General features: G+C 48.4%; 1 protein-coding gene across 4 annotated transcripts in view; it reads left to right on the forward strand.

Annotated features, from left to right (window-relative positions):
* Positions 1-24420, forward strand: part of SAMD10 (sterile alpha motif domain containing 10) — a 41747-nt gene extending 17327 nt beyond the window's left edge. Inside the window, exons 2-5 of one of the 4 annotated variants that reach the window (XM_081949818.1) lie at positions 12629-12813; positions 16222-16390; positions 20675-20815; positions 23563-24420. In XM_081949818.1, coding sequence (XP_081805944.1) covers positions 12629-12813; positions 16222-16390; positions 20675-20815; positions 23563-23585 — 518 coding nt within the window. In that variant the 3' untranslated portion in view covers positions 23586-24420. Of the gene's footprint in view, positions 1-12628; positions 12814-16221; positions 16391-20674; positions 20816-22674; positions 23512-23562 lie in introns of those variants that run through there. The other 3 variants (XM_081949819.1, XM_081949817.1, XM_081949816.1) reach the window with 3 other exon arrangements.
* The last annotated feature ends 3553 nt before the right edge of the window (positions 24421-27973 follow it).

Raw genomic sequence — 27973 nt, forward strand, 5'->3', positions numbered from 1 at the left:
AAGAGCTCTGTTTTCCTTTCCCTTTTGTTGCTGGTGTTGGGAAATTTGGGGGTTTGGTCAAAATTGAAGGGGGGGGATGGAAAACGCTGAGGTTTGCAAAAGGAAGGGCGAAAGGGCTACGGCTGTCGGGGTAGGAGCCAAAATCAGCTGCTGAGCCAAGAGAACATTGAAGGAGCTTATGTTTTGCTTATTTTAAAGGTTTCAATCACAGGGTTTTTTTCCCCTCCTCCTCTTAACCGAAGAGGTTCAAACTGCTATGAAATCATCCTCCTGCCCATTTTGGATGTCCTGACTTAAGGCAGGGCTGGGCAAGCCACAGACTCCTGAGGGTTTTTTGTTTTTTTAAATATGAAAATCCAACCACCAGGGCTTCGCAACAATCCTTCCAGCAAAAATTTGGCCAGCGGGAAAGGTACCATTTAAAACCGGACTGAAAATAGACGCTTTCAGTTATTCCTTTTTCGTGCGGTCTTGTTTAGGCTGCCTGGGGGGAAAAGTTGCTAAAAGTTAAAATGGCAACTCTTTTGCCGTGGCTTTTGGCTTGCAACTGCTGTGTGTGTGTATGTGTCGTGTGTGTGTGTGTGTGTGTAAGGTAAAGGAAAAGGTAAAGGTTCCCCTCGCACATATGTGCCAGTCGTTCCCGACTCTAGGGGGCGGTGCTCATCTCCGTTTCAAAGCCGAAGAGCCAGCGCTGTCCGAAGACATCTCCGTGGTCATGAGGCCGGCAGGACTAAATGCCGAAGGCGTACGAAACGCCGTTCCCTTCCCACCAAAGGTGGTTCCTATTTTTCTACTTGCATTTTTACATGCTTCTCGAACCGCTAGGTTGGCAGAAGCTGGGACAAGTAACGGGAGCTCAGTCCGTTACGTGGCGCTAGGGATTCGAACTGCCGACCTTTCTGATCAACAAGCTCAGCGTCGTGGCCGCTTAGCCACCCTGAAGCTGGAGAACCGTGTCCAATTCTAGGCACCACATTTTTATGTATTCTATTGATATGCCACCCATTTTGCTACCCAAAGAAGTTTTAAAGGGGGCACTAAGAAGTCAAGAGGAAAAATACCTACCAGATTTTGGCTACCTTCAAAAAAGCTACCTTGCAACAATTCCAAGAAGGTTCCATACCCATTTGCCCCTCTCAGGTGATCCCTGAGGACACAGATAAACCTCCAAGTGGCCTCAACGACTCTCTAAAAGGATGCAAATGACCTGTCAGGATTCCTCAAAGAACAGTTTTATTTGGAGATACCCTATTAGCACAATTTTGAGGAAAACCAACTCTGAAGATTCCCACGGTTTTCACCTAATTAAAAATAAAAGTTTTCCCCTCCTCCGAACTATCAGTCACATGGTCCAATCAAGGTGCTGCCCGGTTGCCTGGTAACGTCGCTCCTCCTCTCTTGGACCAGGTGTGAGAATGTCCTTGGTTCTCAAGAGAAAAGTATTTTGTTTTGGCTACAAAACCCCAACTATCTCTATTCCCCCCCTCCCTATCTCTCAGCTCCAGTGTGGCAACACTGAAGCTTCCGGTCCAGTCAGCTTCGGGGTTGACATGACCAGCAGTCAGCAAGGATTACAAATCCTTCCATTCCTCTTCATCCAGTCAGAGCTGAAGAAGCTTCTTGGATGAGAAACGAATCATCTTCGAAGACAAAAAGAGAAAGTCCAGTTGAAAAAGCACCCAGGGGCAACTGGACATTCTGGGTTTTTTTCTTGGAAGACATTTTGCTTCTCATCCTAGAAGCTTCTTCAGCTTTGACTGGATGGTGGGGAATGGAAGTATTTATATACCTTTCAGACCGCTGGTCATTTGCATCCTTTTAGTGAGTTGTTGTAGGGATGCAGTGGCTCAGTGGCTAAGACCCTGAGCTTATCGATTAGAAAGGTCAGCAGTTCGGCAGTTCGAATCCCTAGCACTGCGTAACGGAGTGAGCTCCCGTGACTTGTCCCAGCTTCCACCAACCTAGCAGTTCGAAAGCATGTGATAAATGCAAGTAGAAAAATAGGAACCACCTTTGGTGGGAAGGGAACAACGTTTAGTCATGCCAGCCACATGACCACAGAGACGTCTTTGAACAGCGCTGGCTCTTCAGCTTTGAAACGGAGAGGAGCACCGCCCCCTAGAGTCGGGAACGACTAGCACATCTGTGCGAGGGGAACTTTTACCTTTACCTAGTGCAGGGATAGTCAACCCTTTTATACCTACCGCCCACTTCTGTATCTCTGTTAGTAGTAAAATTTTCTAACCGCCCACCGGTTCCACAGTAATGGTGATTTATACAGTAGGGAAGTAACTTTCCTTTATAAAATTTATAAAGCAGAGTTACAGCAAACCCCTACTGCCCACCATGAAAGCTGGAACGCCCACTAGTGGGCGGTAGGGACCAGGTTGACTACCACTGACGTAGTGAGTCGTTGAGGTCACTTGGACATTTATCTGTGTCATCAGGTTTACCAGGATGGTCCAAATGGGTATGGAGCCTTGTTTTGGGTCAACCATGACCTGGATGTTTGAGAATCTCCGTAGGCATTTACCTGGTTGAGAGGGAATCTGGAAACCGAGCCACAAGGGAAACAGAGGAAAAAGCTGGGCGTATTTCTATTTTACAAAAGAGAAGATGAAGGAATCGCTGCATTAAACCCGACTATGCGGACTTGCATCTTATCCCACCTGAGGTTGACGCGTGCTTCTCTGGCTCATCAGTCAGCGTCCTGTGGAAAATTAATCTTTGGAGAGATCCAGGGTGAATTGGCCATGTGCAGACTGCAAAATGGATTTTTTATACAGCACCTCTGAGGATGGCGGAGAGCTGGAAGATAATCGCATGATGAATAGCGATAAAGCGGAAGGCAGAAAAGTCTGCCTGCAAGGGTTTTGTTTCCCCCCCCCCCCGTATTCATATTTACATTAAATCAGTTGGTTAACCAACTGCTCGAAAGAATGACAAATCCTTAAGCAAGCGGCCTGCAGATAAGCAATTCATCCATTTCCAGCTTTTGTCTTTTAAAAAAAGAAGAGGAATTGTTTTCTGCCTGACGACAAAGCAGTCAGCATGCTTTGATTTCAAGGTGTCTTCCATCCAGCGGTGGACTTCACATAAGCTAAGAACCGATTTGCCTAGTGAATCGAAAATGTGACACACACACACCCCGCTGCCCCATGCATGCACAGGGGGCACGGCACACCGGGTGGCATTAAATTATGGGGGTGGGCATGTGAGTGTGTGCTATAGCACGCGGGCGTGCTTTTGCCACTCGAGGCGAAAAAGGTTTGCCATCACTGGCCTAAGTGCTTTTGTTCCAACCAGGATGTGACACCATTTTGCAAATTACCATATTTTTCAAAGTATAAAGATGCATCTTTTTCCCTCAAAAGAGAGGCTGAAAATTTGGGGCATCTTATACACTGAATACAGCATTTTTGGGGTCGGCCCCTTCACCAAAATGGCCGTGCATCGCCTTTAGGAGCCTTGCAGAATGCTCCTGGAGGCTGGGGAGGGCAGATACGAGCCAAAAATGGAGTGTTTTTTTGCTCAATTTTGCCCCACACAGCCCCCAGGAGACAATATAAGCCTCTTAAAGGCTAACCATGCCCTTTTTGGGGAGGAAATGGGCCCGTTTTCACAAAAAACAGGCCGTTTTTGAGAGGTCTGCAGAGTGCAAAAACTTTATTTTTTTAATTTGCCTCTTCAAAACCTTGGTGCGTCTTATACTCTGAAAAATACGGCGTATCTTGTCTCGTTTAGGAATTAGAAATGTGGAAAAAACAACCAACCGAAGGTCTAATGTGGAAGGGATTCTGAGCAAGGAAGGCAAGTGGTATTGCTGTGTTTTCCCCACTCTCTTTGCTTCTTTGCATTTGTTTGTATATGTGCAAATAACTGAAGGCTGTGAACATACACAATACTCTGTTCTCCTTCTATTTTCCCCATGATAACAACTGTGCGAGATGGCTTGGGATGAGAGAGAAAGATTGGCTCAAGACAGTGGTGAGATTCAAAAAAATTTACTGCTGGTTCTGTGGGCCTGTGGTTTGGTGGACGTGGCATGGCTTGGTGGGCGTGGCAGGGGAAAGATACTGCAAAATCCCCATTTCCTCCCGATCAGCTGGGACTTGGGAGGCAGAGAATAGATGGGGGCAGGGCCAGCAGGAGGAGATATTTGCCGGTTCTCCGAACTACCCTAAATTTCCGTTACCGGTTCTCCAGAACTGGTCAGAACCTGCTGAATCCCACCACTGACTCAAGGTTACCCAGTTGGCTTTCATGCCTAAAGCAGGACTAGATCTCACGGTCTCCTGATGATTGGCCCAAAGTCATAGAGCTGGATTTCATGCCTAAAGTGGGAGTAGAACTCACAATTTCCTGGCAAATTAGCCCAAAGTCACCCAGCCAGCTTTTTCAGGCCTAAAATGGGACTAGAACTCACTGTCTCCTGGTGATTGGCCCAAAGTCACCCAGCTTACTTTCATGCCTCAGGTGGGACTAGAATTCTCTCTCTCCTGGTGATTGGCCCAATTTCACCCAGCTGGCTTTCATGCCTCAGGTGGGACTAGAATTCTCTCTCTCCTGGTGATTGGCCCAATTTCACCCAGCTGGCTTTCATGCCTCAGGTGGGACTAGAATTCTCTCTCTCCTGGTGATTGGCCCAATTTCACCCAGCTGGCTTTCATGCCTCAGGTGGGACTAGAATTCTCTCTCTCCTGGTGATTGGCCCAAAGTCACCCAGCTTGCTTTCATGCCTCAGGTGGGACTAGAATTCTCTGTCTCCTGGTGATTGGCCCAAAGTCACCCAGCTTACTTTCATACCTCAGGTGGGACTAGAATTCTCTGTCTCCTGGTGATTGGCCCAATTTCACCCAGATGGCTTTCATGCCTCAGGTGGGACTAGAATTCTCTCTCTCCTGGTGATTGGCCCAATTTCACCCAGCTGGCTTTCATGCCTCAGGTGGGACTAGAAGTCACTGTCTCCTGGCGATTGGCCCAATTTCACCCAGCCGGCTTTCATGCTTCAGGTGGGACTAGAAGTCACTGTCTCCTGGTGATTGGCCCAATTTCACCCAGCTGGCTTTCATGCCTCAGGTGGGACTAGAATTCTCTGTCTCCTGGTGATTGGCCCAAAGTCACCCAGCTTGTTTTCATGCCTCACGTAGGACTAGAAGTCACTGTCTCCTGGTGATTGGTCCAATTTCACCCAGCTGGCTTTCATGCCTCAGGTGGGACTAGAAGTCACTGTCTCCTGGTGATTGGCCCAAAGTCACCCAGTCAGCTTTCATGCCTAAGGCAGAACTAGAATTCACTGTCTCCTGGTGATTGGCCCAAAATCACCCAGCTTGTTTTCATGCCTCAGGTGAGACTAGAACTCATCTTCTCCCATCCTCTCCTGCCTGTTGCCTTAACCCAGGGGTGTCCAAACTTGGGAACTTTAAGACTTGTGGACTTCAACTCCCAGAATTCCCCAGGCTGGCTGGGGAATTCTGGGAGTTGAAGTCCACAAGTCTTAAAGTTCCCAAGTTTGGACACCCCTGCCTTAACCACTAGACCACCTGGCCATCAACACTTTTTTACTAGCCTTTTCACTACAGATTGGGGGGGGGGAATTTGCGTAGAGGTGGTGCAGGGCAGGTTGGCAAGCGTGAGGCTGCCCAGCTCCCCATTTTAGTGGCTGCGTGTGTCTCTGGAAATCCCCACTTGACACGGGGTTAATGGGTCCTGAGAGGGAGCCGCTTCAGCCGTCTGGCTCTTTGGAGAAGGACGCTTGTTTTCTAGGAATTTTTCATCTGCCTCCTTTCCCTCGGAGGTTAATCAAAGCCCGGTTGGGGGAGGAGGGATTATCGCAGCAGGGCACAAAGGGAAAGAAAGCAGAGCGGGGTGGGGGCTGCTTCCATAGCCAGCGGGCAGAGAGTGGTGGTGGGGAGACTTAATCCTCCATTTAATCATAGGCTGGGATGGTTTCCTAGAAGGGGAAGGCAAGGGAAAGGGTAAAGGGGTGTCTGGAGAAAACTGGGCGAGCAAACGTGCAAGGCAAGGAAGAGAGACACGGACAGCTGAAAACGGTGCCATGCACACCGAGGTTGGCACTGTTGGAGGAAACGTCCTTCTGGTTTCAGTTCCAAGCGGGGGGAAAAAGACACTGGAAACATGGAGGCCGCTTGGAAAGATGGTTTAATGGTGGACAGGATCACATGGCTTGAGCTCCTGAACCAGGGGTGTCCAAACTTGGGAACTTTAAGACTTGTGGACTTCAACTCCCAGAATTCTCCCAGAGTCTTAAAGTTCCCAAGTTTGGACACCCCTGTCCTGAACAGAAAAGGGGGATCACATGCTTCCAGATGTTGGGTGAAGAGGAAAAAGAGGCAGAGATGCTGAAAGTCCCTGGGTTTATGCCCTCTCTGGCCTTTGAACCTGAGCTTGTATTCTGATTGGTTGTCAGACACCCATGGGGCCATGCAGAGGCAACCCTGTAGGCTGCGCTTTGAGTCCAAGTTTGGTTGAGCATCGCTTCTTCCCAGGTACCCTACAGTGAGAATGGGAAAGGGCTAATACTATTGCGCCTTACCCCCATAACCCTGGAGCGGAAGGGGGATATCTTTGTTATGCAGAATAGACTACCTCAGGCATTTTAATGGCCCATTGACAAAGGTGGGGGCTATTCAGAGCGAGTCTGTTTCCTGCCTAAAACATGTTTCCCCATTTCTGATCCAGGGAAATATAATATCCCGCCTTTTCAATATTTCCCAGCATATTTCATTTTTCTAGGAGAGGGGTGTGTGCTGATTTCCGACAGCACTCTGGCTGCTCACCGCCCCCTCCTGTTCTTCCCCATTCTCACCCTGCCCATCTGTATTTCAGTGAACCATCCGATCTGAGTTCCCATTCTTCTCCATCGCTAGACTAAGCTAACCACAATTCATGTGAACCTTGTTATTTGGATTTCTGGTGGCTCCTGATGTTACAGGAAGGAAGGAAGGAAGGAAGGAAGGAAGGAAGGAAGGAAGGAAGGAAGGAAGGAAGGAAGGAAGGAAGGAAGGAAGGAGGGAGGGAGGGAGGGAGGGAGGGAGGGAGGGAGGGAGGAAGGAAGGAAGGAAGGAAGGAAGGAAGGAAGGAAGGAAGGAAGGAAGTCCTAGTGGACAACCATTTAAATGGGAGCCAGCCATGTGCAGCAGCTGCCAAAAAAGCCAACACAGTTCTAGGCTGCATCAACAGAGGGAGAGAATCAAGATCACATGAAGGGTTAATACCACTTTATAAGGCCTTGGTAAGGCCACACTTGGAATATTTGCATTCAGTTTTGGTCGCCACGATGTAGAAAAGATGTGGAGACTCTAGAAAGAGTGCAGAGAAGAGCAACAAAGAGGATTAGGGGACTGGAGGCTAAAACATACGAAGAACGGTTGCAGGAATTTTGGGTATGTCTAGTTTAATGAAAAGGAGGACTAGGGGAGACACGATAGCAGTCTTCCAATATCTCAGGGGTTGCCACAAAGAAGAGGGAGTCAAACTATTCTCCAAGGCACCTGAGGGCAGGACAAGAAGCAATGGGTGGAAACTAATCACAGAGAGAAGCAACTTAGAACTGAGGAGAAATTTCCTGACAGTTAGAACAATGAATCAGTGGAACAGAAGTTGCCTCCAGAAGTTGTGAATGCCCCAACACTGGAAGTCTTTAAGAAGATGTTGGATAGCCATTTGTCTGAAATGGTATAGGGCTTCCTGCCTAGGCAGGGGGTTGGACTAGAAGACCTCCAAGGTCCCTTCCAACTCTGCTATTGTATTGTATTGTAAATTCTGAACCTTCCCATCTGCTTCTTCTCTAAGTGGAGTATTTAAAATGTTGAATTAAAGACTTTTTTCACTCCTGTCACTGTCGCCCAACTACAGAGAGCTCCTGCGAGCTCAAGATGGATAGGCTTATTACTGCGAACGCAGAGATAAAAATGCATTTTTTATTGGGTTGTGTTAGACTAGATAGGTCATATCTAGCCATCTATTTATATTTTTTCTCTCCTGCTTTAATAAAGGCTGCCTCCACACAATAGATTTTGCAATGGCTCCTACAAAGGGATTTTATGGCCTGTGAAGCTCACCAAAAAATGAATTATGTTTCTGAATGCATTTATTCCAGAGCGCCGGAAACAAATTTAAGTCAGGGCCCTGATCTATCTGTTCATTGCAATGGCTCATCTTCGTTTGTCGGGATCAGTGGCCAGATTACTTTTCCTTCAAGGAAGCAAACACTGGAAGCTCTTTGTGAAGTGGTTTCCTTTTTGACTTGGATTACAAAGGTCAACCATTTCAGAGGTGGTTGTGAAAATCACATCCAGAAAGCACACACAGATAACTGATTCAGCAGGATTCACTAACTTCTTTATATACAGAATAACACATCAATAAATGTACAATACCCACAGCAGATTCTTCCAACATGGTAGGGGGGAGAGTGATTGGTTTCCAGTTTCAATTCAGAGAGCAGACTAGATTACCTTATTTTTCAGAGTATAAGACGCACCAAGATTTTGAAGAGGCACATTTTTTTTAAAAAAAGTTTTGCACTCTGCAGACCTCCCCAAAATGGCCCATTTTTTTCAAAAAAAAAAAGGGCACAAATAGCCTTTAGGAGGCTTATAGAGTGCTCCTGGGGGCAGGGGGGGAATGAGCATAAAATGGGCCTTTTTGCCCTCCCCATCCCCCAGGAGCACTCTGGAGGCCCCCTAAAAGCTATTCACAGCCCTTTTTGCAAAGGGGGCGGGGTTTCGGGAGGCCAAAAATGCTGTATTCAGTGCATGACGCACCCAGATTTTCACCCTCTTTTTTGAGGGAAAAAGGTGCGTATTATACTCTGAAACATACGGTAGTTCTCTGGCACAGACTCAGAGCTACATAGGTAAGCCATGCCCAGGCTCTGAGCCATCTGGCATGGCTCTCAGTCACCAAATAGTTCCCATTGGCTGACCCAGTTACCATATATGCACTGTAGGGGTGTGTGTGTGTGTGTGTGCATGCATGTGCGTGTGTGCATATGTGTGTGTGTGTATATATATATATACACTGGATACCCGTGCTTCGCGACAAAAGTATGTGATTGGGCTATGCAGGAGAAATTCGGTTCACAATCCATTGGCTTAGCGGTGGTCGGTGATCGAAACACATAAGGGAATATTGCTCCCACTGCCTTGAGTCCGGAAGCAGTTCCATAGGTGGAAAGCGTAGACATTTTGGTGAGGTACCGACGTTTAGTACTGTAAGGAGACCCAGACTGCTCCTAAGTGAAGGAGTGGAACATCTGCCAGCAGTGATGTGCGGTGAGGTTTATGGCTGGTGAGGCTGGTGATGTCATCAGGAAGGCGGGGAATGGGACCACATGTGCTGGAGGCTGAGGCTGCGTCAGCCTCCAGCACACGTGATCCCATTCCCCGCCTTCCTGAGCGCGCTCCGCCGGCTCGCACTCCGCGATCCCCAACAGCAGCTGCTTTTCAGTGCTTTTCTGTGCGTCTGGCGTTTAGGACATCCGGCTATCTACCTAAACGCCAGACACACAGAAAAGCACTGAAAAGCACTTCGCCTCCAAGCCACTTCGTTTTGATGACGTCGCCGACGTCGCTGCTGGGCGCGGACGGACGGAGGTAACCAGAGTGGCGCCGAGGCGAAAGAGCAAGCAAGCGAGCAATGGAGGATCAGGCAGCCTGATCCTCGGTCGCTCGTCCGCCGGACTGCCTCGACGCCACTCTGGCTACTTCCGTCCGGCCGCGCATGGCAGCTGCGGCAACGTCATCAAGCCCCTGCCACTTCTGGACGTCTATTGCAGTCGTGAGGAGCGCGCAAAGTACAGCGGAGGCAGGAAGGTTATTGGCGCTTCCAAGAACCCTCCTGCCTCCGCCGGTTGCCCAGCTGGCACCGCCCCGTGCGCGCTCCTCCTCCTCCCTCCTCTTCCTCTTATATATATGAAACTCCCTTGTGGATATTATTATTTCATGATGAGAGGTGAGGCTCTGCCTCCCCTGCCTCCCCTGACCGCACGTCCCTGTCTGCCAGTTTGAACTGAGGTAACGGAATGTGAGGCACTGGCAGTTGGAACAGAGTTCTTTTCACGTGGGGAGGGGGAGTAGAACTCCTTAGCATCAGAGGGTGTTAATTACCATATAAGAAATACTAATGATCTGATGGTCATTTCGAAAAATCCTTTCTTAGCGAGCACCTAGAAGCCAAGAGGAACGTACATGCCAAATTTCAAGTTTGTAAGCTTTATCGGTTCTGGAGATTTTGTGATGAGTGAGTGGTACTTAGCTTTTATATATATATATAGAAGATAAATGAGACTGTCTGTTGCTCATGTTGTCCTCTGTTAGGAAACTTCATGGAGAGCCTGTCTAGTGTAGTGGTGAAGGCATCAGGCTAGAAAATGGGAGGCAGTGAGTTCTAGTTTTACCTTAGGAAAGCTAGCTTGGTTACTTTGAGCCAGTTCCCCTCCCCCCTTTCCCTCTCCCTCTCTCTTTCTCAGCCTATCTCACCTCACAGGGTTGTTGTGGGGAATATAGGAGGAGGGAAGAGTAATATGGAAGGTTCACTATCTTGAGTTACATTTAAAATAATAAGAACAGAATAAACACCTAATAATGATATGAGATATGTGATATGATACCGAGTCCCAATGATTACTGGTAGCAGAATCCCAAGGTCACCCAGACAGCTTTCATGCCTAAAGTGGGAGACTAGAATTCCCCGTCTCCTGGTGATTGGCCCAAAGTCACCTAGCTGGTTTTCATGCCTAAGTCAGGACTAGAACTCACTAGAACTCCTGGATTTTAGGCCACTAAGTAAGTTCCTGGTGCACTGCAAGTTAAGCGAATCTCTTGATTTGTTGACCTGGGTTTAGAATCCGGAGTGTTGTGTGTGAACGTAGACAAGAGGGAACAATCCTTTGGCGCAGCCGATAAATAAACAGATGTTTCTTTTTGTGGGCACCAATTCTCCAGCTGTGTATTCAGCTGCCCTGGGCAGACGGGCGCCTGCATCATTCAAGCCCGGGAACAGCGATACAGATTTATTTGAAAGGAGAGGCCCAGCACTGCCAAAATGTGGCATAAATCTAACACTTGTGAATAATTTGTCAGCATCTGGCACCGACAGCCAGCTGCTCGGCCTATCTCGAAATTGCCAGAAGGGCTGACCGCCTGGCCATCTCTGGCCCTTGAATTTAATTGCCTCTGGTGTCAGTAAATCTTCTCCATGACCATTGGCCGCTTTGTTGGGACCACTTGCCGAAACAAAAGAAAGAAGCGTGTGTGCGTGTGTGTACGTCTGCGGGTCCTTGAAAAAGAAGAAGGCACTGAAACCTGACATCGGTTTTACTTGCCGCAAAAGCGGCAAGTGGAAAGAGATGAGTTTTCTTTCGTTTTTAAGTCTAGCAGCAAAAAGAGGAAGAAAATTGCCTGTGTTTTGTTCTTGATGGCACAAAGGGAGTTTCTGTCGTTCCCGTCCGCGCCTTAAAACCGGCAGTCATTCTTGTCAGGTTTCTGCCATTCATCGGTGATCTTTCAGGGCCTCCAAAGGGAGCGGTGGAAGCAAAGAGGGTTCGGACCTCAAAAAGGGCAGAGAGACCCGTTGGCTCTCTGGGTGGACAATACTTAACCAGGTTTATTATTATTATTATTTATTACATATTTATTAGGGTTTTATCCCATTTTTATTACTAACATGGCGGGACACGGTGGCTCAGTGGCTAAGATGCTGAACTTGTCGATCAGAAAGGTCGGCAGTTTGGCAGTTCGAATCCCTAGCGCCGCGTAACGGAGTGAGCCCCCGTTTCTTGTCTTAGCTTCTGCCAACCTCAGCAGTTTGAAAGCACGTAGAAAATGCAAGTAGAAAAATAGGAACCACCTTTGGTGGGAAGATAACAGCGTTCCATGCGCCTTCGGCATTGAATCATGCCGGCCACATGACCACAGAGACGTCTTCGGACAGTGCTGGCTCTTCGGCTTTGAAACAGAGATGAGCACCGCCCCCTAGAGTCGGGAACGACTAGCACATATGTGCAAGGGGAACCTTTACCTAACACAAGGTGGCAAAGTATTACATTTGTAATACTCCTTCCTCTTGCTCTTTTCCTTCAAACAACAATCCTGTGAGGTGGGTTGGGCTGAGTGGGAGGGATTGGGCCAAAATCATCCAGCCAGCTTTCCTGACTCAAGCAGTACTAGAACTTACTATCTCCGGGTGATTAGCCCAAAGTCACCAAGCCAACTTTTATGCCTAAGGCACAGAAGTCATTGTCTCCTGGTGATTGGGAAAAGTCACAGAGCCAGCTTTCATGCTTAAAATGAGACTAGAATTCACTGTCTCCAGGTGATTGGCTCAAGTCATCGAGCCACATGCCTAAGGCAGAACTAGAACTCTCCGTGTCCTGGTGATTGGCTTCCATGCCTGAGGCAGGACAATTGACCTGGTGATTGACCCAGTCACCCAGCCAGCTTTCATGCCTAAGATGAGACTAGAACTCACCGTCTCCTGGGCTCTACACCAGCACCTTAAACCCCATACCAAACTAAATCTTTGGATTTTTTCCTGTGCAATGTGGAGAGTGACCAGTACTTAGAAGCTGAGCATTTAAGTTTGTACTTTCTCTGCTCCACAGTGGCTGCGACTCACTTTGGCTTCTGCCCGAACCTTTTGGAGCACACCGTATCGGCCGAGAATCTCAGTTACCGCCTGCAGAGGAATTCAGGCGGCAATCTCACCTGGCACGATGGGCGAAGCCAGAGGACAGCCGGAGGGAGACCTGTCAAGCTCCTTCAGCAACCAGGGACCGAGAACTCCCAGGTAGGATGGCACTGGCCACCTCCCGAAAAAAAAATGTATATACGTGTATGTGTGTATGTATATATGTATATATGTACATACATACATACATACATACATACATACATACATACATACATACCGAGTCCCCTTGGGGAGAGGGGGCGGTCTATAAATTCAATAAATGAAATGAATGAATGAATACATACTCATATATGCAAAATACCACTCATGCTTGAAATTTTGCACATATGTTCCACTTGGCTTCTAGGTGCTCGCTAAGAAAGGATTTTTTGAGATGACCATCAGAACATTAGTATTTATTATATTATTATTAACATGCTCTGATGCTGAGGAGTTTGGCGTTCTACTCCCCCTCCCCACCTGAAAAGAGCTCTTTTCCAACTGCCACTTTGGTGTGGGCATGGCCAGCAAATGACTCATTCAGCCTGTGGATGGGCAGTTTAGACTTTCTACTCCCCTCCCCACCTGAAAAACACTCTGATGCTAAGGAGTTAGACTGAGGGAGAGAAGAGGATAAGACAGGAGAGCCCTCTGTGGGGCAGGCCTGAGGGAGAGAAGGGGCCAGCCTGAGGGAGAGAAGGGGATAAGGCAGGAGAGCCCTCTGTGGGGCAAGCCTGAGGGAGAGAAGGGGATAAGATAGGAGAGGCCCCTGTGGAGCAAGTCTAAGGGAGAGAAGGGGATAGGAGAGGATCAATGGAGCCAGCCTGAGGGAGAGAAGGGGGTAAGACAGCAGAGCCCTCTGTGGGACAAGCCTGGGGGAGAGAAGGGGGTAGGAGAGGATCAATGGGGCCAGCCTGAGGGAGAGAAGGGGATAAGATAGGAGCGGCCCCTGTGGAGCAAGTCTAAGGGAGAGAAGGGGATAAGATAGGAGAGGCCCCTGTGGAGCAAGTCTGAGGGAGAGAAGGGGAGAGGAGCCCAATTACATAGTTTCGTAGCGGAGCATGGGTATCCGGCTAGTAAATAAATAGAAGGACAGCAGTGGCAGCCATGGAGCTGCTGATGTCGTAAGGTCTGGAAATGTCAGAAGCATCTGGCAGTGTGCCTTTTGCAGCCACAACCTTTCCAGGATCAAATTTTGTGCAAGTCTACTAACCAGGGCCATCTGGTGCCATAGACTGCCTGTTGTGCAGGCCTGCCATAGGGAATGCTCTCCATGTGCACCAAACATGACTTCCTACCTGGATCTGAGCGAGTCCGTGCAATGCACGTCCCAAAGGTGCCTTTTTCAAAAGGCAAATTCGATTTATCTTGGGGGTTTTTTCGTTGTCCTTGAAAACCTTTCCCTTACTCGACCGACGAAGCTTCATCAGTTCGTTTCTGAACCGAGAAAGCTCCTTGGAGGAGAAGCGCAACGTCTTCAAGGAAAAACAAAACCCGTGTGCCTTTGGGAAAACGCATCTTTGGGACCTGGGTGACTGAGCATCTCCAGAGACATCTGTGCCGCGCAGATAGTCCTAGACGTACATTTAATCATTGAGCCCAAAATTAAAGCCATCAGTGGTGTCACTCATTAAGCAGGTCACCGGAAGTAAGCACTGGTTTGCAGCCAAAAAAAAAAAAAATTGCAAATCATAGTCCCATGACTGCAGCATTCTGTGCCTGTTGTAATTACATGCCAGTTGCCAAACACCTTTTCTTTATTTATTTCGTCTGGTGTGAAAAGAATACAGCAGGGATGGCTAACCTTTTTGTCCTTGAGTGCCAAAAATGTGTGTGTGTCCCACAACTCCTGAAGGCAACTGGGTCGATGGCTCTCACGGTCAGAAAACGTCTCCTTATTTCCAGGTTGAATCTCCCCTTGTTCAGTTTCCATCCATTCTTCCTTGTCTGGCCTTCGGGTGCTTTGGAAAACAGGTTGACCCCCTCCTCTCTGTGGCAGCCCCTCAAATATTGGAAGATGCTATCCTGTTTCCCCTGCTCCTTCTCTTCACTAGACCGGCCCTGCCCAGTTCTTATGATAGATGATAGATAGATAGATAGATGATAGATAGATAGATAGATAGATAGATAGATAGATAGATAGATAGATAGATAGATAGATGATAGATAGATAGATAGATAGATAGATAGATAGATAGATAGATAGATAGATGATAGAATTGGAAGGGACCATGGAGGTCATCTAGTCCAACCCCCCCAACTTTCCCAAGCAGGAGGTCCTACACCATTTCTGATAGATGGCAGTCCAGTCTCTTCTTGAAAGCCTCCAGTGATGAAGCTCCCACAACTTCTGAAGGCAACTTCTGTTCCATCGGTTGATGGTTCTCAGTGTCAGAAAATGTCTCCTTATTTCCAGGTTGAATCTCTCCTTGTTCAGTTTCCATCCATTCTTCCTTGTCTGGCCTTTGGGTGCTTTGGAAAATAGATTTGCAAAACAAATGAACACACTAAAAAATTATTCAATCTTCACATCTAATGCAAATATGGCTAGTTCCTCTCTGGTTAGCCATGTTGCATGAATTGTTACAGTTCCAAAGTAAAACAACCCATCAGAATAACAAAATAACAGAACAATAGAACAACAGAACAACAGAGAGTTGGAAGGGACCATGTAGGTCATCTAGTCAACCCCTGCTCAAGTAGGAAACCCTAAACCATTTCAAACAAATGGTTATCCAATCTCTTCATCCAAACCTCCAATGTTGGAGGACTCACAAGTTGCTGACTTTTTTTAAAAAAAGTTTTATTCTGGAATAAACATTGGTGCATAAATGTTCTATCTATCTATCTATCATCTATCTATCTATCTCTCTATCTATCTATCTATCTACCTACCTACCTACCTACCTACCTACCTACACCCACCCACCCACCCACGTACGTACCTATCTATCTATCTATCTATCTATCTATCTATCTATCTATCTATCTATCTATCTATCTATCAATCATCTATTATATATAAATGGCTGTGTGTGTGTATGTATGTTCCAGCATAACTCTGGAACGCCTTGAGCAATTTCAACCACTTGGTACACAGATTATTCACTCTCTGGAAACAAATATTGTGGGGGTAAAACACCCCTAACACCCGTCATTGAGGGGGGGGAGGGTTGTTCTGTTAAGATACAGCCTGTTGTGCCTTAAAATAGCTTCTACCGTACTGCCTTAACGTGGCTTCTACTGTACAGCGCTTTGGCGTTGCCACTGTAACAGCTTCACAGTACTCCCCAAGGGGGCTCCCTCTGGTAAGGGGGAAAACCCAACATTAGAAATTGTGGGGACATTCATGGAAGGAAGGAGGGTTGGGATAAATAAACACCTGGGCAGCGCCAGGTTATCGGCCAGTTTAGGAATAAACATTGGTGGGAAATTCTTCAACCATTCCAGTTTTGTTGGGCTGCAAATTCTATGCTTTGTCATGCTTCTGTTTTCTCTTTTCTTCCTTCTGTGTGATCCTTTTAGAGCCGGACTTACGAGCACTATGGAATCTACCACACCAGTCCTACCTTAGGGAGCCTTACCAAGCCGGTGGTGCTATGGACCCAGCAGGATGTGTGCAAATGGCTGAAGAAACATTGCCCCCACAATTATCTCATCTACGTGGAGGCCTTCTCACACCACGCCATCACAGGTAGGCATCTGTCAGGGCGCGCTGGGGAGGGGCAAAGCCATGAACAGCCAGTAAGTCCTATTATCCTTGGCCAGCATTCAGATCAAGATGCAGAGGCAGGCTAACCGAGTTGGAAGGGACCTTGGAAGGTCATCTAGTCCAATCACCCACCCAAGCAGGAGACCCTGCCCCAGTGTTGGTGAATCTTTTCGGCACCGGAAACGGGAGCGTGGGTGCATGCCGGAAACCGGAAAAGCAGTGCACATGTGTGCGCCAGGCGGCGGCTGTTCTAGTTTGCAGTGCACACCTGCACACCTGGCCTTACGCTTCCTGGTGCACATGCACGAACGAAGGCCAGCTGGCTGGTGCGCATATGCATGCCGGAAACTGGAAGAGCAGGCGCACCGGGGGGCTGTTCTGCCAGTTTCCAGCACTCCCTTGTGTGTGAAAATCAGCTGGCTAGCGGGCCAGAACCCTGAGGGGAGGGGGGGAAGGCTTGCACGCCCAGAGAGATGGCACTTCCAGCACATACAATACAATAGCAGAGTTGGAAGGGAACTTGGAGGTCTTCTAGTCCAACCCCATCCACAGGCAGGAAACCCTATACCGTTCCAGACAAATAGCTATCCAACATCTTCTTAAAGACTTCCAATGTTGGGGCATTCACAACTTCTGGAGGCAAGTTGTTCCATTGATTAATTGTTCTAACTGTCAGGAAATTTCTCCTCAGTTCTAAGTTGCTTCTCTCCTTGATTAGTTTCCACCCATTGCTTCTTGTTCTATCCTCAGGTGCCTTGGAGAATAGTTTGACTCCCTCTTCTTTGTGGCAACTCCTGAGATATAGGAACAATGTTATCATGTCTCCCCTAGTCCTTCTTTCTCTTAAACTAGACATACCCAGTTCCTGCAACCGTTCTTCATATGTTTTAGTCTCCAGTCCCCTAATCATCTTTCTTGCTCTTCTCTGCACTCTTTCTAGAGTCTCCACATCTTTTCTACATTGTGGCGACCAAAACTGAATGCAGTATTCCAAGTGTGGCCTTACCAAGGCCTTATAAAGTGGTAGTAACACTTCACCTGATCTTGATTCTATCCCTCTGTTGATGCAGCCTAGAACTGTGTCATAGGTTCGCCATCATGGCCCTACACCATTTCTGACAGATCTCTTCTTGAAAGCTTCCAGGGGTGAAGCTCCCACAACTTCTGAAGGCAACTTCTGTTCCATGGGTGGATGGTTCTCACGGTCAGAAAATTCCTCCTTATTTCCAGGTGGAATCTCTCCTTGTTCAGTTTCCATCCATTCTTCCTTGCCTGGCCTTCGGGTGCTTTGGAAAATAGATTTGCAAAACAAATGAACACACTAAAAAATCATTCAGTTGTCACATCTAATGCAAGTATGGCTAGTTCCTCTCCGGTTAGCCATGTTGCATGAATTGTTACAGTTCCAAAGTAAAACAACCCATCAGAATAACAGAACAATAGAACAATAGAACAACAGAGAGTTGGAAGGGACCGTGTAGGTCATCTAGTCCAACCCCCCACCCAAGCAGGAGGCCTGACACTATTTCCAAAAAATGGCAGTCCAGGCTCTTCTTGAAAGCCTCCAGGGATGAAGCTCCCACAACTTCCGAAGGCAACTTCTGTTCCATGGGTGGATGGTTCTCACGGTCAGAAAATTCCTCCTTATTTCCAGGTGGAATCTCTCCTTGTTTAGTTTCCATCCATTCTTCCTTGTCTGGCCTTTGGGTGCCTTGGAGAATAGATTTGCAAAACAAATGAACACATTAAAAATTACTCGATCGTCACATCTAACGCAAATATGGCTAGTTCCTCTCTGGTTAGCCATATTGCACGAATTGTTACAGTTCCAAAGTAAAACAGCCCATGAGAATAACAGAATAACAGAACAACAGAGAGTTGGAAGGGACCGTGTAGGTCATCTGGTCCAACCCCCCACCCAAGCAGGAGGCCTGACACCATTTCCAAAAAATGGCAGTCCAGTCTCTTCTTGAAAGCCTCCAGGGATGAAGCTCCCACAACCTCCGAAGAGAACTTCTGTTCCATGGGTTGATTGCTCTCACGGTCAGGAAATTCCTCCTTATTTCCAGGCTGAATCTCTCCTTGTTCAGTTTCCATCCATTCTTCCTTCTCTCAGAGCCCTCAGGATGACTCTATGGTTCAACTTGTTTTGTTTCGGATTTTCCTGTTTTATTTTGGTTTGATTGGTTGGTTTTCATTCATTCCGTTAGGACGGCCCAGAATTAAATATAGGTTACCTTCTATAACCCCACTGTAAAACTCTTGTGTGTTTCCAGAATGGCAGAAAAAAACAAATATAGCAGGTGATGCTAGATCAATGGAAGGCTACCTTTGGGTGAGGCATAATGCCTTGGTTACATGTCCTTGTGTGTGTGTGAGTGGTTTTTATTATTATTATTATTTTTTAAATGTTCCCCTTGCATTCACGAAGAACGAGCACTTCATTGCCCAAGGGACCTCAATAATAACAATCCTAATGGAACCACTCACTCAATTCTTTTGGCTGGAAATAAAGAAAGCTTCTTCAATTGGACACAGAGGAAGTGGAAAGTGGGGGACGTTTTAAGGCCGCTCTGCCAACGGCCTCTAGCTACAAGGAGCGAGGCAGGATGGGAAACTCCGATGCCTTCCTTGGGGGACGCGCCGGAGATGGCCTCCGCCTGCCAAGGCAATCCCACAAAATGAGTTTGGATGCAAGATAAAAGCTTGGGGAATCTGGCCTTAGGAAATGAATTCCTTCATAAGCCATTCTTCTGGATAGGGCTATATTATTGAATATGGTAGGGCAGTGATCTGGCTTGCCAGTGGCCAGCGGAGCTGGCAGCAGATTCGGACAATGAGGAGGTTGGGGAGGAACCTGGGCCAGTCCTGGAGTCTGGGGAAGGCTCGGATGAGGGCTCTGTGTCCAAGGCAGAGAGGGGGTCAGAGCCGTCTGACAGTTATCAGCTGCCTTCAGATTCAGACAGCAGTGAGGCAGAGAAACAGCTGGAGCCTGTTCCCAGTGTGCACATGCGCAAAGTTGCCAGGCGAAGGGAAGAGCTAAAGAAGAGGGGTCAACTTGGGAGTAAGGCCACAGGTGGACGATGAATGGCCCCTCCCATAGGATATAAAAGAGGGGCGAAAGGGGAGTGGAGTTTGCAGGAAACAATTTGTTCATTCGATTCGTTTCAGGAGTGTGAAGATCTGTCCGTGAATCTCAGAGACTCTGTGCCGAGTCTTTCCTTCCATAGCACCTCATTTGGGAAATATTTACATGGCAGCTTTCCAAGCTAGATAAAGTCTGTGGTCATAAATATTCCTTTGAAAGACTGTTTGCCAGGCCTTGGCTGAAGGTGAATGGGAGGAGTTCACATTCGTTTAATAAAAGGGGTTTTGCCGGGACCAGGATTCTGCCTCGTGCTTTTCAGGGAAGCCTAGGTCAGAATAGGCAAACCGTTCTCCAGAGCAAAAGTCTATCAAGAATAAGCTGTTGAACCGCCTCCAAAGAGATTCTACATTGGCTTTGCAAAACACAGATAATCCTCTGATTTACCACCATTCATTTAGTGACCGTTCAAAGTTGCAATAGCACTGCAAAAAGTGACTTATGGACGTTTCTCAGACTTATGACCAATCCCCATGGTCACATGATCAAAACTGCAATCAAGCAAACTGCATGTTGGAATGTTGCTTAGAAATGTACATGTAAACTGATGAAAATAAATAAATCAAAGCGTCCTGGGGATTGACCCAAAGTGATCCAACCGGCTTTCATGGCTAAGGCGGGACTAGAACTCACTGTCTCCTGGGGATTAGTCCACCAGCTGGCTTTCATGGCTAAGGCGGGACTAGAACTCACCGTCTCCTGGTGATTGGCCCAAACTAACCCAGTCAGCTTTCATGTCTAAGGCGGGACTAGAACTCACCATCTCCTGGGATTGGCCCAAAGTCATCCACTCAGCTTTCATGTCTAAGGCGGGACTAGAACTCACCGTCTCCTGGGATTGGCCCAAAGTCATCCAGTCAGCTTTCATGTCTACAGTGGGACTAGAACTCACCGTCTCCTGGTGATTGGCCCAAACTAACCCAGTCAGCTTTCATGTCTAAGGCGGGACTAGAACTCACCGTCTCCTGGGGATTGGCCCAAAGTCACCCAATTGACTTTCATGCCTGAGGTGGGACTTGAACCCACAGCCTCATCCACTACTACCCAAACCAACAAGAGCTTTCTTTGAGCAGGGTGGAATAGTTGTGTGAAGATCCATTCTTTTGCTTCCCTTTTGGCAGGCCGGGCTCTCTTGCGGTTGAACGGGGAGAAGCTGCAGCGCATGGGGATTATCCAGGAGTCTCAGCGGCAGGAAGTACTCCAACAGGTGCTGCAGCTTCAGGTGCGGGAGGAAGTCCGCAACTTACAGCTTCTCAGTCAAGGTAGGACAACCAGAAATCGACGTCTGCCTGCAGGCCCATCTTTAAAACCATCAAGGCTAAAAGCAAGGAACGGAATAACGGAAGTGCATCAGGCAGAAATTCAACAGATGGCGCTAATAACCCTGCCGTTCCCTGCCCTGATTAGTTGCAACCATGGCTTCTCATTTTCCCCGCCAGATGTTGCAGACCGCATTCGTTCTCTCCCCCTTTTGCCTGCCTGGTTTCTTTTAGATTTATATTTTTGTAAATCTTCAGCGCCACGAATAATCCACTCACCTAAAACCAGGTAACATCCTGGGAGTGGAGTCCGTATAGACATCAGGGGTGAAATGCTACCGGTTCAGGCCAGTTCGCCTGAATCAGGAGCAAAAAATGCTCCTAGTTCTCCCGAATCGGTAGTTAAAACATGCTTGAAAAAGAAAAAGAAAAAAATTCCGGCGATCGCATGGCGCAAAAGTTTCAAAGATCACGCAGCTGATTGTCACACAGCTGAACTTTTAAAAAACGTTTTAAGTAAAAACAACTTTTAAGTAAAAGAAAGTTCCGATGAGCAGCTGTGCCGCGCGATCGTTGGAAGTTTTTTAAACTTTTGAAAGAATTCTCCCAAACCGGTAGTTTAAAAATGCTTTAAAAAGTTTTGTAAAAGTTCTGATGATGGCATGGCACCGCTGATTGTTGGAACTTTTTAAAAACTTTTTTTTAGCGTTTTCTAACTACCGGTTTACATCGGAACTTTTTAAAAACTTTTTTTAAGGAGATCCGGTAGTTTAAAAATGCTTTAAAAAGTTTTTTTTTTAAGTTGGCCATGCCCAACCAGTCACATGACTCACCCCTCCATCAAGCCACGCCCACCAAGCCACACCCACAGAACCGGCAGGGAAAATTTTTTGAATTTCACCACTGCCATACATCTTCCACAGCTGAGAAACATTGACTTAGAAAGCAAGACTGCTGGGATTTGAGGTGTGTAATAGGGAGCAACTCGCTCAAGGGGCCCCTAAAGATGACAGGAGAGAAGAAAGAATGGTATTCTCGCATGAGGATCTTCCCCAACGCGGCGCCCTCTAGATGTGTCGGACTTAATAAAGTCTTTGAGTGGCGCTTGACTTTATAGAGTTTATAGAGTTTTCTTAACAGCACCCCAGAAGTGGTTGGCCATGCCCATGCTGGCTTCCCAGAGGAGTCTTTGACTTCCCAATCTAAACTGGGAATTTCCTCCTGGTCTCCTGTCCAAGCTGATTGGGATTTCCTTGTGGTCTCCTGTCCAAAGGCAAACCACATCCAATTCGAAAAGCAAGCAATCCCTTTCATCCTTCACGAACTGTAACATTGTGGGAAGACCAGCCCCGTTGAAAGGTTAGGGCAGCGGTGGGTTGCTACCGGCATTACTGTCCGTTCGGTGCACGCACCATTTTGTGTGAGTGCGCTTGCTTTGCTCGTGCCACACACACGCTCTATGCCTGTGCGCAGTTGTGCATAAATAGTTTTGTGCATTTGCAGACAATTTTAAAAATGGGGGGAAACCCATGCCGTGCCAACCGGGGAACTGGTTCGGGGGCGTGGCTGGCCTGAGTTGCTGCCGATTCCGGCAACCCAAGCTGGCAAACCACTACTGGTTCGGCCGATCCAGTCTGAACCAGTAGGAATCCATCTCTGGGTTAGGGGCAGCTGCACTACGCTTTCCTCTCTTTTAACTCTTCTGCCTTCTCTATTTCTCTGCTCCACCTCCGTCTCTCCCTCCTTCGCTCCTTGTCCTTCACTCCCCCTTCTCCGTTTTTCCTTCCTCCCCCCCCCGAATCCTCGGCATCCGCTCCCCACCTTTCTGCTTCCATTTGGCTGGTCCCCCCTAACTGCCTCAGCATCGATCTCCTTCTTCAAAGTTCTTTGGCCGCCCAGCTCAAAAAGCTCAGCAGATGGAGCTTTGCGTCACCCGGGCGAGAAGTACGATAGTGGACTTCGTTTCCCAGAATTCCTCAGGCCGCACGCCCTGGCGGGGAACCCTGGGAGTTGAAATCGACCCTCGCCGGGCAATCCTCCAGGTTGGGAAGGCTGGCCCAGGACCTCGGAGAGCTCCCCTGAACTTCGACGGCCAAGTACATTTAGTCCTCGACTTACAACGGCTCGTTTAGTGACCGAAGTCGCAACGGCCCTGAAAAAAAAAGGGGGGACTCACAACCATGATTCACACTGATGACCATTGCAGCATCCCCAGTGGTCATCACACGGTTTACGTTCAGATACTTGGCCACCGACTCGTATTTATGACGGTGGCAATGTTCTGGAGGGGGATGGGGGGGTCACGCGATCCCCTTTGGCGACCGTCTGACCAGCCAAGTCGACGGAGAACAGAGGTTCACTGAACAACCATGTTACTAATTTAACGGGTGCGGTGATTCACTTAACCGCGGCAAGGAAAGTTGTATGAACGTCACAAAATCCCCTCGCTTAGTAACGTACGTTCCGTTTTCATTTGTGGTTGTAAGTCAAGGACTACCTGTATCCCATTCCTGCAGGAATGGCCGGCCAGAGGAACATCTATCCCCAGGGCTGACCCCCTTCTTTTACTTCCCGCACATGATTTCCTGCCCCCTAACGGAATATCCTACACACATACCCCTACTCCTTGTGTGTTTCTTTGGCATGCCTTGGTCTGTCGCCGCAGCTTCTGTACTTATTCCTTTTGTTCTTCTTTTTTCCACCTTAACCCCCCCCCCTCTGTCCCACCCCCACCCCACCTACCTGCCCAGCCTCTTTTGGAAGTATCTCCTAACCCCTCCTGGCGTATCCCTGAGGCTTGCTGAGCTCTTCGTTGTGCCGGATGATAACGGACGTTTTGCGCATGGCCAGCTCAGTCGCATGCTGGGGAGTTTAGAACGGGACCCAACTCCAGACTGTCTCCCTCGGGGGGGGGGGTGTATGGTGTGCTTCCAATCTCCCCCTTCCTCTCTTTTAACCCCTCCTTGTCCATGTAGAGACCAGCTCTCCTCTGGTTGAGAAATCCCGACCTGCCAACGCGCCAGCCTCAGGACTAATCAAGTACAATCTGGCGACTGCGTCCGATTGCAGCGGGACATTTTCCCCTTGAGCAAATCTTGGCTTCTCGCGATCGTCGCACCAAACATTGGCCAAGCAAACCCGAGTTTTGCAAAAGGGCCCCACGACTCACGGTCGTCATTCCGATCTCTGAGCTGGGCAGAGAATTCCTTTCCCAGACCGATCAAGGAGTGGATCCCGACGGACAGAGAGACTTGAGACACACACCGCCCAGGCCTCACACACACACACACAGCAGAGGGGCCCTGGGTTCGAAAGCGGCTTTTACGACGGGACGAGTGCAATCGAAGTTAGCCAGTTCCAGGCCGGAACTCCTTCTCCAGTTGGAGTAAATCGCCTCCGAGGTCTGGAGTTGTTTCAAAACGGCCAAGTTTGCAAACGTTGCGCAGAGGTGCTCATTCTAGGAGGAGGAGGCCGAACGACCACGATATTCCACCGTTCCTTATTATGGAGGATCATAAGAGTGATGAGCGTGGAACACTTCACCTGTGAAAAACAGATGCGTTTGGGGGGGCTTGGGAGGGGGGGTTGGAATGGGGAAGGGGTGGCAATTCCACCCTTGGATGGATCCTGGAACAGTGAACGTCAAGTATCTCAATGTGATTTCCCTACACGTATAAATATTTATTCATTTCACGGAGCGCAGCCCATCGGTAACAAATGGGACCGGGGAAAGCCGAGAGGGTCTCTCCTTACCAAACGAGGAGGATAATTTGAGAGGGGAGGCAGGTGGGTGGGTGGGGACAGCAAGCCCAGGTTTCAGGGCTGCAAAAGATGGCTTGATGATTCCCCCGCCACACCTTGGGGCGGAGAATAGGCGAAGGACTTTGGGATCAGCGCTAGGGATGCCGGCTTTAACATCTGAAGCACCGCAGAGTAGATTCCCCCGATGCTTTTAAATAAAAAAGGATTCAATTGCAGGGAATAAGGAACCATCTCTGCCCCAAATCACCGAGGGCTGTAGGTCACAGGAGAAAGAACGGTTGCGTTCACAAGACAGTCAAAACACTGGAGGCAGAATTCCCATTGAGGCTAGGATTGGTCTGGGGGGGGGGGGGAGGAAGTAACCTGGGTTAGGTCATTTGGTGGTTAAAATGCAAATCCAGTCCACCTAAGCATATGATGGTTCAGTGCAGGGGTGAAATCCAGCAGGTTCTCACAGGTTCTGGAAAACCGGTAGTGGAAATCTTGAGTAGTTTGGAGAACTGGCAAATGCCACTTCTGGCTGGCTCCAGAGTGGGGTGGGAATGGGGATTTTGCAGTATCCTTCCCCTGCCACGCCTACAGAACCAGCAGTAAAAACATTTGAATTTCACCTCTGGTTCAGTGTATTGGGAGGTTTTTAAGAAAAGATGGGATAACTACTTACCTGAAATGGTATAGGATGGCGATGGCCCGAGAGAAGGCTCTGCACGCAACCTCTGGCACGCGCGCCATAGTTCACCATCACGGGTATAGGACCTCCTGCTTGAGCAGGAGACTAGAAGACCTCCAAGGTCCCTTCCAGCTCCATTCCAATTTTGATTCTCAGGTAGTCTAGATAGGAAACATCTCCAGATGCTCTAACTCTACAGCATGATAAGACTAGGATCGCGACCATGAACCTATGGCACGCAATGCCATATTTGCTGGCACGCCAGCTATCAGCTCCAGCACGCATGTGTGCAAAGCCCAGCTGATTTTCAGCCTTTCGGAGTGCCGGGAGAGGCCGTTTTTGCCCTCCCCAACCTCCAGAGGCTTTTCTGAAGCCTAAGGAGGGCGAAAAACGGCCCCAACAGGCCAACCGGAAGTTCGGAAAGGATCCGTTTCCAGCTTCCGGAGGGGCAGGGGAGGCCGTTTTCACCCTCCCCAGGCATCAGGAAAGCCTCCGGAGCCTCGGGTGGGGTCATTCGTGCATGCGCAGGTGGGCAGGGAGGATTGAATTGGTGTGGGCAAGCGTGCAAGTGCAGACAATTTTGGCAGGCCATAAGAAAAAGGTTCACCATCTCTGGGCTAGATTAATGGAGTCTTGCTCTCCCTCCATCTCCTTTACAGCCCGAGATGTTAGAGAGAATCCCTTCTGAGCTTCTTCCTCCACCCCTTGTAGAGCTGCAGGCTGTTCCCTCTCTTATCTGACTGTTATCTATCGGGGCAGCATCTCTTGGCCACCTTTTCTGAAGTCTTTGTCACACACCTTTACCAAGTATGATGTCTAGGAGTACGCCCTGTAAGTACAGGCAGTCCTCGACTTACAACCACAACTGAGCCCAACATTCATGTTGCTAAGCGAGACAGTTGTTCAGGGAGTGGTGCCCCATTTTACGACCTTCCTTGCCACAGGTGGGAAGCGAAGCGCTGCAGTTGTGCAGTTCGTTGCACGGTCGTTAAGTGAATCAGGCTTCCCCCTTGATTTTCACTGGTTAGGAGGACGCAAAAGAGGATCACAGTGACCCCCGGGACGCTGTGACCGTAATAAATATGAGACAGTTGCCGTGCATCTGACTTTCGATTGCATAACCACGGGGATGCCCTCATTGTTATTAAGTGTGAAACACGGTTCGTAAGTCACTCTTTTCAGGGCCGTTGTAATTTTGAATGGTCACTAAGTGAACGGTTGTATGTCGAGGACCACCTATAGGAGAACGGTTGGGTGGGCTTCTGCCTCAGTTCTCCAAAACAATGCTATCAAAAGGACACTTATCTTTTTCCTTCTGCATGCTCACCAGCGCAAATAATACAATACAGTACAATAGCAGAGTTGGAAGGGACCTTGGAGGTCTTCTAGTCCAACCCCCTGCCTAGGCAGGAGACCCTATACTGTTTCAGACAAATGTCTATCCAGCATCTTCTTAAAGACTTCCAGTGTTGGGACATTCACAACTTCTGGAGGCAACTTCTGTTCCACTGATTCATTGTTCTCACTGTCAGGAAGTTTCTCCTCAGTTCTAAGTTGCTTCTCTCCTTGATTAGTTTCCACCCATTGCTTCTTGTCCTGCCCTCAGCTGCGTTAGAAAATAGTTTGACTCCCTCTTCTTTGTGGCAACCCCTGAGATATTGGAACACTGCTATCGTGTCTCCCCTAGTCCTTCTTTCTATTAAACTAGACACACCCAGTTCCTGCAACCGTTCTTCGTATGTTTTAGTCTCCAGTCCCCTAATCAGTGGTGGTATTCAATACAATAGCAGAGCTGGAAGGGACTTTGGAGGCCTTCTAGTCCAACCCCCTGCCTAGGCAGGAAACCCTATACCATTTCAGACAAATGGCTCTCCAGCATCTTCTTAAAGACTGCCAGTGTTGGGGCATTCACAACTTCTGGAGGCAAGCTCCAGAATGTATGCGCACTGCTGGGATTAAATATGGCAGTGATTAATTCCTGATGCAGACACATACAGGTAGTTAATCAATCAGAATAGAGCTTGGAAGGGACCTTGGAGGTCTTCTAGTCCAACCCTCTGCTCAAGCAGGAGGCCCTAGACCAGTGTTGGCGAACCAGGAAATGGGAGTGCGTGTGGACACGGGGGAGCGGCAGAAACTGGAAAAGCAGCTCCCAGAGTGCATGCGCGCACCGGGAAGCCGAGCTTCTAGTTTCCAGCATGCATGCTAGCCACCTTGTCCTCCAGTTTCTGGGTCACATATGCACACGAAGACCAGCTGCACCCACTGGAAACCGGAAGCTCGGCTTCCCGCTTTGGGTTCCCAGCGCTCCCACAGGCGCAAAGACCAGCTGGCCGATGCGCATGCTGGAACCCGGAAGAGCAACGGGCGACGGCTGGCATGCCCAGAGAGATGGCTCTGTGTGCCACTTCCAGCACGCGTGCCAATGGTTCACCATCACAGCCCTTTACCATTTCAGACAGGTGACTATCCCGTCTCTTCTTAAAAACCTCCACTGATGGAACTTCTGGTGGCAACTTCTGTTCCCCTGGTTTATTGTCCTCACTGTTAGGAAGTTTCTCCTCAATTCCAGGTTGCTTCTCTCCTTGATCAGTTCCCATCCGCTGTTTCTAGTCCTCATGAGGGTGGCAGTACCCTGGGACCATCTTTTATGATCTTCTGACACGCAAAATCAATGGGGAAGCCGACTCTCTTTACAACCGTATTACAAACCTTAACGACCGCGGCGT

The sequence above is a fragment of the Natrix helvetica genome (genome assembly GCF_964273705.1).
Source record: "Natrix helvetica genome assembly, chromosome: 3".
NCBI lineage: Eukaryota > Metazoa > Chordata > Lepidosauria > Squamata > Natricidae > Natrix > Natrix helvetica.